The sequence below is a fragment of the Malaclemys terrapin genome, chromosome 2 (genome assembly GCF_027887155.1).
Source record: "Malaclemys terrapin pileata isolate rMalTer1 chromosome 2, rMalTer1.hap1, whole genome shotgun sequence".
NCBI lineage: Eukaryota > Metazoa > Chordata > Testudines > Emydidae > Malaclemys > Malaclemys terrapin.
Genome location: NC_071506.1, coordinates 147,481,269 through 147,495,743, shown reverse-complemented (window position 1 = coordinate 147,495,743; position 14,475 = coordinate 147,481,269). Strand labels below are relative to the sequence as shown.

Genomic DNA, 14,475 nt, shown 5'->3' with positions numbered 1-14,475 from the left:
GAAAACAATCTTTAACTTCTTTTAAAGTACAGTTGGAGCTGCTATGATCATATTTTCTAGAGGCAGAGAAAACAACTGGAGAACATGGAGTCCTGATAAGAGGATACCAGCAGAGAATGCCTCTTTGTAGGCACAGTGGAAAGTCAAACCTATGTCTCTGATATCCCAGATGAATGCCCTAATTGCTGGGCTATTGGGTATTCTGGGACACATCCCATGGACCGGACTCAAAAATTCCAGATGTGTTTGCCCCCAGCTGTCTTTTAGGAAGGTTAGGCATGCTCAGTGGATGCCTATTGGATCAGTCCTCACAATCAAGATAGGCGGGGGAACACCTAGTTTGAGAATCCTGATGGGGCTTACGCATGTCCCAGATCTGCGAGCAGCTCAAATTAGCTGTAGGATCATTGTCAGAACTTCAGCAGCTTTGGGCAGGCATACCAGTGGAAACTTAGGCATGTATGAGGATTTATGTGCCTACTGGGTTAGGCAGCAGCAGAGCAGTGGATATTTGAATGTCAGTGGTGCCTACTTTTTGGATGTGGGCACCTAAAAGGGCAGTTAGATACCTAAGCCCCTTTGTGAATCTAGCTCACAGTGCTTAGTGCAGTGTAATAGACATACTGCACAGCAGAACCTGAAGGCAGCTCCTCATGCAATAAGAGCTCCTCATGCAATCTGGTTCTATTTTGTTAGTTTCTATATAAACATACCTATCAACAATAGGGGAAAAAAAGAAAAGAATTCCCTAATCATGCAAACAGTGTTATTGGTCATCATTTCTTTTTGTCCTTTGGTATAAGATCATATCCTGTTAGCATCCATTTACTATCTGATGCATCCTCTCACGGGAACTATATTTTGAACTCAAAAATCTAACCAGTCCTTTCTATCATTAACTAATTGAACTGCATGTGCTTTTTTAGAACTCAGTGAACTTATCTGAACCCACTTGTTAGGTTAGAATGATCTGATCTGATTGCCTGATCATATCACATATACAAATTTCATATACATCCCAGTTAATTCCATAGGACAATTTAGGTAGCTGGCTAACCTTTTTTTGCCCCCATGATAGTCTATCCAGTCTCCATTATATGTGCTGTTTGGTTAGGGGGCCAGGAAAAGCCGTCTCTACAGTTTCAGAGTTTGACAGCCTTAGCAATTGTTCATACTTGGAGTTTTAAATTATAGCATAGGAGGTGATGAGCAATTCTGATTTGTGAATGTGCTAGGAAAAGGGGAAGCGGTTTTGGAGTGAGTGCAGAGGGTAATAAACAGCAACAACCAGGCATCGTATACACAGATATTTGAAAGCTTCTGCCCCCTACCCCATAAATCAGAACTAAGCAAAATTATTGTTAGTCAGGTAGTGATACCTTGGGAGAGAAACTGGTTCTTGTTGTTTGAATTAAAATCCTTGTTTCTATCCCCAGGTTGTATGAATAGCTGATCATGATGTGAGCACAGTTTGTGATCATTTAAGAGCCAGATTGTGGCTGTTCCGGTGGATGCACAAAGTAGTGCGGACCAGGCACCAAGAGTCTTTTCCCCATTGTACCACTGCACAGGCACCTGTCATAATCACCCTGAGTGCAAAGACTGTGTGAATCTAGCACCACCGTGTGGAGCAGGGGTAGGAGATAGCCTGGTGCTATGGTTCTATGCCAAGTCTCTGCTCTGGATAGCTGAGCTGGTACAAGGAGAGAGCACACTACAATGTGCAAAACACCCTTCGTGTCTGCATTCCCCACAAAGCCATGGACCCATTTTGTTTGAGCCTGGCTCCTACTGCTGAACAGCCCTAAACATACTTGCCCCCAATCCTTCCCAGTGCAGGCTATGACTTAAATCCCTTGGTAGCCACTTATGCATTAACTGTGGGGAAGAGAAGAGATTTGAATGTAAGAAGATAATGCTAAAATAAAATTGAAATCTGTATATTCCTAAGAACAAACCCAGCCATTTTCTGTGTTCTAACCACAAATTTTAGGAGCTAAATTTCCCCTGCAGCTTCCTCAGTAGGAAATTAACATTGAAAACCAGTAAGTAGGATCTAGTTAGTTATCAAGAGGTGTATATTTATTACTCACCCACTGGAGACATTTCTGGTACACTGGCAACATATGGACCATCTAGGAACTTTGGCTCATTATCATTAATGTCCTGCACTTTGATGATGAACTCTGATTCAGGCTCCAGTGGTTTCCTGGTGTCTATGTCCACAGCCTGAGCACGGAGTGTGTAGAAAGGCTTTTCTTCTCGATCAAGGCTCCTTATGGCGTGTATGTCCCCTGTGGTCTCGTCGATGGTAAACACTGTGCCAGCTCCATCTCCTGAGAGGGTGTATTTAACAGTGCCCGCTCCCTTGTCCAAGTCAGAATGAAGCTTAACAACAGAAAAAAAGAAGGGGGAGGGGGGGAATATTAATGGACCATTCTGTGCTGGAAGACAGATTATTTTGTGTCCTCTTAATGTCTTCTAGGTATAAGAGGAAATGGCTGGATATGCCAAAGATCATTTGTATCAGTTACTAATATCTAGGAAGGAAGCATTTCAAAATCCTAACTAATTAGAGCCATGCAAATTCCTTACCATAAAAGCTCAAATGCACCAGGTTTTGACTACAAATTTAAAGCTAAAACCAAGTTCATCAGACGGTTGGCTACCACTTTAAGCAAACCTCGGCCTAGTTTAGAGCAAACATGAGCTGATTTGCAATTGCGTGTCAAACACATGACATTCATTTGGCTTTTACACACATGCAGATGTTGTGACTGAGTTTTGTTTTTAGGTGCTATGTTTGTTTAAAACTCCAAACTTCATTTAAAAGGCATAATGAATTTATTGTGTTATAACTTGGTTCTAAGCAAGCCAGGAAGCTGAAATTAGAACTCATTCAAGGTCAGATTCCACCCTCACTTACACCCATGCAACCCCATTGACTTCAATGTTCAAATATTAATCATTTAGCACACTCCCTACTGTGAACTACAGTAGTTTCATTATACCCTGTGACACAGCAACCACTTGGCAAAGGGCCGCCTGCTCTTTACAAATATCTCTCACCTCAAACTTCACAATCTCACTACACCAAACACATATCTTACAGGATATTTACCCATAAAGTATCTAGAGAAATTATAATAATTGCAAGATGTATGTACAGGTAATATTTTTAGGAATAAAATAAAATTAGTCACTAATGGATAACGAGCCTCGGTGATGGCCCTTTTGGGCAGGGAGAAGTTGCCCCGTGCCCTATTTAGCCAGTGACGCAATGCAAAGCTCAATTGTTTAGCCTTGTGTGATACTAGGACTTTGCCTCTGGCGGTTTCCCAATAAATGACAAACAATCAAAATCACTTGCAGGTAAAAATGGAACTTTAGAACAAGAGAGAGATTCACCCTGTCTGTGACTGTAAACAAAAAGACTGTTTTCAGTATAACACAGGGAGGGAGAAGCATTGGTGAGCCATTTGCTGAGGAAGCCCCTTGTGGAGCATGGTGGGGAGGAGCGCATGGATGTTGGTATTCTTGTTCCTGTGAAACCAGCCAGCTCTGCAACAGACTGAATTGGGGGGGGGACGGGACTACCACGATAGTAACAATAAATAATATCATCAGGTTTCTTTTGTACATGCTGATATCGGTTTCACACTCATATTTAAGATGAAGCTAGAAAACTTTTATGGATGCCCAAAGTTATGTCACAGTAGTCTGAACTCCCTGGTTTGCCATAGACTTAAACAAGGGGTGACATTTTAGATGCTACTAGTCCCATCTAATAAGGTGTAAGCAGATCTGCTGTAATGGACGTAGCCTGGAAAAGACCTTTCAAGATGCTTCAGAGTGAATTTCCTTAAACCGTGCAGTCCGCTATAGGCTTTATTTATATTCTGCATTGTAGAAAGCAAAACACAATAGAGAAAACATGGAAAGTGAAAGTAAATTATACCAAAAATGCATTACTGAGAACTAGCTAAATGGTCTCAGTAATGGGGCAAGAAGCTGAGTTACAAAGGAAGCGGTAAAGACATTTATTAACATTTATAGCCCATTCTTCTCTTGAAATTGAATCTAGGTCCTTGTGACTCAGGAGGAGGTCGTGGTTTGTGGGATAGAAAGAGCACTCACACAAACAGATTCCCCTTCCTAAGCTTTTTTAGCCCATCCCTGCTCCTCTCTGAGGTAATGGGTACCTGACCCTGCATCTAGCTACTCTATAGGTGGGGTTTAAATTACCTCACCACTTTAGCATAGTGTGTTCCTCCCACTGTGTGCTAGGTATAAAAAAAATATTAAAGCTAATGTTAAAAAAATTACGTAATACATAGGTTGAAAAAAGTGTTTGTACCTCTGGGCATAGGGCTTAGATTATCCACAAACACAGAGTTTGTTTTAAAAAGTCATATGATACATAGAGTACATAATCAGCAATAACCCAAATTTAGGTGAATAAATTTACGAATACTGTTTAGATATTTGATTCAAAGGCAGCTTATCCACCCGCTGCTGAGAATCAAACATCCCCTTTGTTTGTGAAATGAAAAGATAATGGCTGCAGCCCTGAGATAATTAATTTCTCTCTCTTCATCACTTAAATTAAAGTGGTTAGTGCCCATGCATCCTGCTGCACCTTTATACTTTGGTCAGTTAAAGCTGCTTTCAAATGTAGGTTTAAAGGCATTTGAGGAGTACGAGAAGAGAAAACCAAAATGAAAATGAATAAAACAGAAAAATCTTAATATGGCACAGAGAATTGCAACACTTTCTGCATGTATGTTACTGAAATTAAGGTATGGTTTTTGTATCTGTATCATGTGATCTGAGCTGTTCTAGTAGCTATGACAAAGGAGGGAATGACACAAGCCAAATGTTTGTGGTTTGGAAACAGGAATTTGCAAACAGGGAGAGCCACACCAACCATAATTTCTCTTCCCCTCTGGCTTTGGATCAGGGATGGCAGACTGTGATTCCTATTTGCCAGTTGGAGAATCCATGACAGGCTAATAATGAACCAGACATCACCGTACATGGTAGCTATGAGTCTCCATTCTACCAGAGAGGAATGAAAAATTGCTGTGCATAAAAGTGGCCATGGGAGAAAAATATAAAGACTATGGAGGGGGTGGGGGAAAGAAAATAAAGGTTTCTGAGAGAATGGTCGAGTGAAAAGAAGCTTAAATTGGAAGAGAAGCACAACTGCAAATTAATGTGGTTCGTTCAGACACAATAGGCCTTGCAAGTGTTATATTTTGCAACATTACAAGTTCAGTTGTCAAAAATATGTTCACTGCGTTCCATACTAGCAATGGGCTAGATCACCAGTCAGTGTAGCACCATTACTTTCAATAGAGTGATGCTGTTTTACACTAGCTGAGGACCTGGCCCATTATATTTATTTCATCAAGCTGTTTTGTCTTTTGATTTTGCTGATGAAATCCATTATTGGACAATAGGCAGACCTGGCACTTACTTTTAGTCTATTTTGAGCTATACAAATTATGGGGTGATTTGCAGATATACAGTGTCTCCCTAAATATGATAAATCATCACTAATCTCAAATGAACCAAGTTCTCCAGCAGAAAAAGAGAAAGCACATTAACCAGCTGCATCACCTAGCCTTAATCCCACTGAGTTCCAAATTCACTTAGATTTCAAATAAGAAGCTATTTAAAAAAATAAATAAACAGTTGTGTAGGTGATGGAACTATAGATCTGCATCCAGACAGCTGTTTTCTATTGGTGTTGGTGTTATTGTTGATGATCCCCACATCAGCTCAGATGGTGCGTGAAAATCAGATGCCAAGAGAGCGAGAGAGAAGACTAGGATTTGCTGGGTGTGCACAAGAGTATAGGCTGAGCTTGCTTTCATTACTTTAAACTTTACAGAAAGCAGTTTAGTCTACAGAATAAGTGCTTGCTATTCTGTATCTGATTTATATGTTGCAAAGTGTACTGCACTGAAAGAAAAGACATTTATCCTCGTCTAGTCCGAGTTGAAAAGTGCACATAAAAATTTGAGAGAACGCTTTTTCTATCACTGTGTCCAACAGTAATTTTGTTTCATTCCATTTTTTCTTGTGGCTTTTATTTATTTTCTATTTTCTTTTTCCTGCTTTTCTGCTCTTTGAGCAAAGCTAAAGGGAAAGAGAATAGACCCCTCCCCCCAAATCTTAACTCAGAGCATCAACTTTGTTTAAATATTGGAGTGAACTGAATTTACTGTACAGTAACTACAAATTATTGCATCCATGCCAATTTCCTTTGCAATCGTGTTTTCTTTGTAATTCTTGAGTATTAAAAAAGCCATGAAATTTTGAACACATGAAGGCTTCATTCCCAGCATTATTCAAATTAGCTCTCTTACTCTCTGTATCCCAGTAACATAGAGATAATTTTTAATGTTATATCGTTGTTTAGGCAAAGCTTTCCCATATGTAAAATGAAAGATTTCTTACAGCAAACACTGCTAGTGCAGAAAATCATGAATATTTCTCTGTATGACAGCAAATAAAGACAATGATTAATAAAAGGAACTCTAGAATCTCTCACTTATCATGACACACATATCATACCATCATCTACTGATACATGCAACAAAAGAATATGTACCACGGAGAAGTTGGGTGTTAAAAATATCAGCTGTATATGATTGTTATCATGGAGATACTTGTTAAGTACCTTTGCTAAATGTACTTGGAAATTAATAGATTATCCTTAGTCAATTAATTATTTTATAATAAACTCCAATAAAGAGAGTGAATGTCTTCCATAGAGGATTTGCCAAAAGAGATCAGGATTTGCTTCATCCACTCTAGCATCCGATCTTAGGCTGCTATCCTGTAGGTAATACTCTGCTTCAGAGGCAGTGAAAATCACCATAATACACAGAGTCACCTATGTAATGCATATGTACATTGAGTTTATCTGGGAGAAATTCTTTTTCTGAGCCCCACAGGCAATTAGCTCATGACTTTAAAAATGAGATAAGATTACTGCTATCTTAGCAATAAATTTAATGGATGGTCATACAATTGCTCACTTCCTTTGAAAATAAAGTCATGGTATTTGACTTCATGACTTGTTAGAACAGTGAATTCACAGGTTTATTATGCACCATACAGTCACCTAATTGAATTAATTACTGAAGGAGATCAAGTTCTTCTACAATATCTCCTAGCTTCAGTAGAACATTGTCAAGGCTTGACTGATGAAAAAAGTCTCTGGCTGCTGCCTCTATTAATGAATTTGTGCTATCCTTCTAATGAAGGAATCTCCACATTAGGAGGGTCAGGATTCTGTCTTTGGTTTTCCATATCATTTAACCCCATGTGAATACATATCCTGGGTTATACCTTATGTGATTGCCACCAAACAAGCAACATGAATACCTGTAAGCAAGCTCAGTCGCTAAGAACCTAATGCAGGAGCAAGCTCTTCTTTTGCAAAATGCAAGCTGTTTAACTTTTATAAATACTTTTTATGCCCCTAATGGAAAACAAGTTACGCGTTTCTACATATGCAGTGGTTTTTGACAAGACTGAACTTTAAAAGAGCAAGAACACTCATAACATTTGAGAAAAAAGTAGATGTGCTGGAGTATAGGAACTTAAGAACAGACAGCTGGCATCTGATGACTCTCTTAGGAACACCAACATACTAGGTCCCAGTAAAGCACATGCTGAAGTCTCGCTGACTTCAGTAAAATAAGTACATGCTTAGGTGTTTTATTGACCAGGGATGGAATTCAGCATTTCTTAAAGTTAAACGAGTGTTTAAGTACTTTGCTGAATGATGTCCTTACTGCTTCAGAAACTTAACAAATGTGTTACAGCCTTACGAAGTCCATACCTGTTCTCAGACAATTTCATTATTCAGCATGTTAATTATTCCCACACACTTTATGGGGCATATTACACTGGAAAGTGCATAAAACTTCAGCAAGTATGTCAGCCCTTATACTTCATAAGGTGCACAGGAGTCATGGCACAATTGCCGAATAGTCTTCAGGTAGTAATGTGGATTACCAGTGTTTGGTCGTTGGAGATGTTCTCTTGCTCCATTCATGACATCTGAATAGCTTATATTAATCCTCTCAGAAAGTCAACACAACTTTGAAAGGACCAGTGCACATTTCCTGAGGTAGGCAAAAGGCCAAATTCACTTCATAAAGGGCAAAGGAACTCTGATACAGATGCTGAATAATTAAGTTGCTCATACACTCCTACACATTTTCTAAGGTTCCCCATGGATTTGTGAGCCTACTGAATTCAGTAACAGTTCTGAAAAGGAAAAGAAAAGAAAAGAATCCTCTAAAAGCAGGGGGAAAAAACAAACACCTAAATCAGACTCCAAACTAACAGATGCAGCCTCTGTTATGCTCTGATATGCAAGGTTATATTAGCCAAGTTCATAAGGTTATCTAAGGGTACAGACAAAAATTCCTATAGCAGACTAACTCTTTTGATGCTATATTACAGTGCAGGTTTGGGCTGCAAAACAGTATGTTAGGTGTATACTCTTCATTGTTAACCTTCGCATGTGTGAGCTGACCTCCTCTTTATACAGCCCATGCCTAAATCTTCTCAGTCTTTGCCACTTATTGCTAGTTTCATTTTTTATTATTGTAAGCAGAGTCAGAACGGGCTCTACCCCGACATCTAGTGGTGAGCTGTGGAAAAGGATTCCAGGAGCTGATCTCGTTTGCATGGGCACACCCACCCTGCCTAGCATGATGAGACTACTTGCCCAAATGGTCACTTTGGCTGCTGTGGGATCCCCAGTCTCTTTGTTATTGAGGCAGGAGTAATAAAGTGGTGTTATCCTGGTTATGTGAATCAAGGACAGTAGAACTGTACTTGGCATTTTATGACGGAGGGACTCATTCGCTAGGTAAAGGACATGGGTTCCAAAACCCAGTGAATTGAGAGAGGTTGGGGATAAGTATTTGTATCTGGTAGTATTGGCCCTGAAACACCACTTTGACCTCTTCTCTTTCCATCTCTCCATTGTGTTATAACAGAGCTAATTTTGATTCCATTAGGAGTCTTGTTACATGCTGCAAAGCTGAAATCACTGATACCTAGGTCTAAGCATTAAACTTACTTTGGGCTATTGGTGCACCAGCACTGAGGCTTCCTTACTACCAGCTGAAATCATTAAAGAGCTGAAGTTACTGCGAGTTCTGTTAAGTGTGGGGGAGGGGACCTGAAGGCATACTGGTGAGTGGCTAGCAGGGTGGCTGGTGGTGAAGACTGCAGCAGAAGCCCACAGAAAGGTGTGGCAATCGGCCATCAACAAGAGCAGGGGAGCATGTAAGCTGCCCCCGTACCTCCCCACCTTCTGCCCAGGCTGGGAGGTAAACTCTGCAGAGGAACTTCTGAACTCTGTGGGGGGCTGCTCTGACTAAGTACAGAAACTGTGGTAGGGGTGACTTTTGGGTTGCTGGACTTAAGACCCTGCGGGGAAAAGGACACTGCCAAACTTACTTGCTCGCATGGTTTGTCTTATGGACCCTGTTTGTGGTGTTTCCCCAACATAATGCCGCATTGTTTCCCTCCTTTACTAAAAGGCTTTTGCTACATTCAGACTCTGTGCTTGTGACAGGGGAAGTATTGCCTCTTAGAGGCACCCAAGGAGGCAGTATATAATTGTCCTAAGTCACTGGGTGGGTGCTCGAGCCGGTTTTTCATTGTGTTATTGAAACAGAACCCCTAGATATTGAACCCAGCCCTTGTTGCTGCCAGCTCTGATGGGCAGAAGGGTTACATTATACAATCCCTCCTGCAGCATCCTCCTTCCCTCTCCCCTTTACTTACTTTCTCTCTCTCTCTCTCACTCACACACACACTCTCTCTCTGTTACTTACTTACTTACTTACTTTTACTTTCCTCCTTGCTCTATATCTCCATTCTCCCACTTCTTTAATAAGCTGTGGAACCACGCCAGTCCAAGTAACCAAAGCAACATAACTGAAGCTTAGTGATGAAAATATGGAATGGTGGCTTGTGTAGAGGCATGGAAATAGTTAGCTGTGAAAGTTAAGGCATGGGGAAATTAATGGTTGTGTAATGACTGGTAAAATGATGAAGTAGATGGCTATGTAAGCGATGGCAATTGCAGAAATTGGAAATATAGATCTGAAAATTTCCAGTTTGGATCCAAATCTATCCTCTCTGTTTAAAGATCTATATTGTGTACATATTTGTATTAGCAGAAATCATTAATATCATGGATTGAACAGAGACACTGGATTTATGACTTATTACAACAATCTATAAGCTACTTAAGCCAAACACACACACACACACACACACACAGCCTTTCCCCCCCCGCTTTCTCCCCTATGACTGGAGAGGTATTAACAGGTCATTTAATCTTTTCCTTGAATGGTACCTTGAATTACGTGTTAAGGGAAACTAATGATGACTATATAGATAGTAAGCACAAGAGAATTTGTTTACTTAGACTGTAAGCTCTTTGGGCCAGGGTCTGTCTTTTTGTTTTATGTTTGTATCGTGTCTGGCACAGTGGGGTCCTGGTTCATGACTGTAGCCCCCAGGTGCTATGATAATACAAATAATAAAATAACACCAAAAATAACCAGCATTAATAAAATGTGTGAAATCAGCGAACTATGCATTGATCATCACCGTGGCCATTTTGTTTTGGTGTCATATACCTTTAGCTGCTTTTCCTGGTATGTGTGTGTGTATAATTATTACATTTTATTATTATACAGGAAGATTGATTCATCTATTCAAAGATTTATAAAAATAAACAGCACATATGAAGCATTTAAACAGCCATTTAAAGTAAAGATTATGATACTTTACATATGCTATCCAATAAAGTTTCTGATGCTATTAGCATTAGACAGGAATTAAACAACAGGAATTAAACATCTAACCCATTCCTATTTATTTCTGTTTGACAAACAAAGCTGAAGGTTATTTATATTTAAATTAAACCACCAATTATCCAATTAAACAAAACATTATCTCCTCCTGTCACAAAGGTTTAATTTAAGTACACCAATTCATCCCCAATTTTTCCATTAAGGACTGCAGCTGCCTTTTAATAATAGTATTGATTAAAAAAAAAAAAAAAGACATTAGGGAAGAGACAGCACTATACCTGATCTGACCTGGCCCTGATACTGCACAGGTATCAGCTACCATGTACGTTTATAGGCCCAGGAACCCATTGTGGAGTCTCATTGACTTCAGCGTTAGAGCCTGTTTTTTTCCATAATCACAAATGTGTTACATTCTGGTGCATTATCGAGCATGCAGCAATAATTCATGTCATAGCACAGGGATCGGCAACCTCTGGCACGTGGCATGCCAGGGTGCTTACCCTGGTGGGCTGGGCAGATATGTTTACCTGCCGCATCTGCAGGTTCGGCCGATCACGGCTCCCACTGGCCCCGGTTCGCTGCTCCAGGCAAATGGGTGTGGCGGGAAGTGGCGGTCAGCACATCCTTCGGCCCGCGCTGCTTCCCACAGCCCCCATTCACCTGGAGCGATGAACTGTGGCCAGTGGGAGCCGCGATCGGCCGAACCTGTGGACACGGCAGGTAAACAAACAGGCCTGGCCCGCCAGGGTGCTTACCCTGGTGAGCTGCGTGCCAAAGGTTGCCGATCCCTGCCATAGCATAAAATACATATTTTACTTGTTCTACATAAATCAAGATTGGATGTTTTTATAAAAGCTCTGCTCTAGGAATTATTTTGAGGAAGTTCTATGGCCTGTATTATGCAGGAGGTCACACTAGATGATCACAGTGGTCCCTTCTGGCTTTAGAATCTATGAAAACATGATTACCCACAGACATGAAAAATGTACCTCTAAATGAAAAAATGGAACACTAGTAAAAGATATAAAGAGTAAAAACAAACAAACAAACACCCAAACTCTAGTCAAGAATTACTTGGTTTTGTAACTAGATTTCCTCATTTATTTAAAATTGGAACACACACACATTTTTATATGCATACATAGACAGAGAGACAGACAGACAGATCTGGCCTTATTTCTTACTAATCCTATTTTAATACAGTATGCAATTACTTCTGGTGGTAAATTATTTTTACTGGATTCAAGTAATACAACCATGACACATTTATTTATTGCTTGGTTTACCTGAATCCATACCAACATTCATTTCTAGTTGAAAAAATAAGATTTGCTAGGGTTCTTTCATCTCAGCTCAAATCCAATACATGTGAGTAGTGATAGAGAGATTTGACTGTCTGATGGAGTGGTTGATAATTAACATGAAAATGAGTGTGGTCGTCTTACCAACCCAAGTGTTCAAAAATCATGTGATAGGCTTACAATTCAAATGACTTCAAAAATAATAAGCTTTAGATTCTTTTTATTTGTCATCTTGGTTTTCAGTCTTTTGAGTTCATGGTCCCAAGATTTCCTCTGCAGCTGTAAAGGCTAGAAATTTTGTTATAGTTTTTTATAATTAAAGCCAGCAGTCCCAGAACTGAATCTCATGACTCCAGGAACTGAGTCTTTAAGAAAAAGCACACCAAAGATCTCAAGAGTTCGCAATACTGCCACAGTCTATTTCTGGTTAGTCAGGTGGCAAGCTGCGCTTATTGATCCTAACTAAGACTTGTGTACTTTTGTCATTCCCATCTCCCCTGCTGTCACCCTGACTCCCTTTGTTTTTCTCATCCACCTCTTATGTTTTGTCTTTCAGCATGTAAGTGTTTTGGAACAGGGATTGATTTTCTATATGTTTGTACATCGCTTATCCCAATGGGGTCCTGACATGGTCAAGGCCTCTAGGCACTACGACAATATAAATATTTAATAACAACAATACATTTCAATGGAAAATTCCAGTATGGTTTGCTAGACACTAATATACCATATATACTTGATCATAAACCAGTTTGTTTATAAGCCGACCCCCCCAAGGTGAATAAGTAAAAATGGAATTTTTTTATAGCCCATTCATAAGCCAACCCTATAATTCAGGAGTCAGCCAACTTTGGCTCCTGGGCCATCAGGATAAGGGGGAGGGATAGCTCAGTGGTTTGAGCATTGGCCTGCTAAACCCAGGGTTGTGAGTTCAATCCTTGAGGGGGCCACTTAGGGATCTGGGGCAAAATCAGTACTTGGTCCTGCTAGTGAAGGCAGGGGGCTGGACTTGATGACCTTTCAAGGTCCCTTCCAGTTCTAGGAGATGGGATATCTCCAATTAAATAAATAAATAATACATACATAAATAAGTTGCTGGTGGGCTGAGATGGTTTGTTTACCTTCAGCATCCGCAAACACAGAGGTAAACCTAAGTAAACAAAGTGTCCTGGCACGCCAGCTGCTTACCCTGACGGGCCAGGACAGCAACTGGTGGGGAAATTTTTTGGGGGGGAGAAGCTGGGAGTCAGGGGAGTAACCCCTGTGACCACCCCCCACATGACCCTACCCCTAGCCCAGGACCCCAGCACTCTCCCCATCCCATCCCTTCCCATCTTATCTGGGAAGGGCCACGGAGGATGTCTCTGTCCTGGCTGGAGCTGCCCTGGCAGGCTGGGCGGCGTGGGCGCAGCCTGTTCCAGCAGGCTGGGCTAGGCGGCATGGCCACAGCCTGCTCTGGGCGCCGGGGCTGAGCGGCACGGCTGCAGCCTGCCAGCTCTGGAGCGGTAGCTGCTTCGGAGGCTGGAGGGAAAGCAGCATGGCCAGAAGCGGAGAGAATCTGGCCCCGCCTCTTCCCTTCTCTCTCTGCTGGCTGTGCTGCCTCTCCTTGCTCCCTCTGTTTGGGGGAGGGGCTGTGTCCCACCTCTCCCTCACTATACCCATTCATAAGCCGACCTCCTTCTCTGGTGCTTCCCTTTTTTACTAAAAATACTGGCTTATGAACGAGTATATACGCTAAGCACCAATTCAGGAAACACCTCTGTTGAGGACAGCACTTGGCCACATGCTTATTTTTCAGCACACACTAAAAGGTAAGAATATAATTAAGTGTTGTCCTGCATATGGATGGACTTACACATGTTTCAATGCTTTCCTGAATCAGAGCCACAATGACTGCATTATAATATGTGTAATGCAATATTCATTGTAAGATGCAGCTGCAAGTGGAAGACTATTTTATGTGTTTAGCAACATCATCATGTCAGCACAAACCTAATTTATTTGAAAATCTTTACAGTCAAACAAGATAACTTTACAAATAGATTTGTTCCCTACAAGATAAGGCACCTTTACTAGCTCTGCAGTTTTACTTGCTAAATTTAACTATCTTGAGATAAAAGACGAGGCAGCACCATGTGGGCTTTGAGTTCGGGACAAAGGCCTGATTCTGATCGCAACAGTGTAATTCCACTGACTTCACTGAATCAATGTACATTTCTGTACAGTTTCCAGGAACTCACTTTTAAACTTGGGGTTGGTTGTAACTGACAAACATGAAACATTCTCAAAACCTATTTTTGTTTTGTTTT

The 14,475-nt window shown here is 40.8% G+C and overlaps 1 protein-coding gene across 2 annotated transcripts in view; it reads right to left on the bottom strand.

Annotated features, from left to right (window-relative positions):
- Window positions 1–14,475, bottom strand: part of CDH12 (cadherin 12) — an 864,422-nt gene that overhangs the window by 165,773 nt on the left and 684,174 nt on the right. For both annotated transcript variants that reach the window (XM_054020329.1, XM_054020330.1), the window contains one exon: window positions 2,094–2,388. In XM_054020329.1, the coding sequence (XP_053876304.1) occupies window positions 2,094–2,388 (295 nt within the window). The remainder of the gene's footprint in view (window positions 1–2,093; window positions 2,389–14,475) is intronic.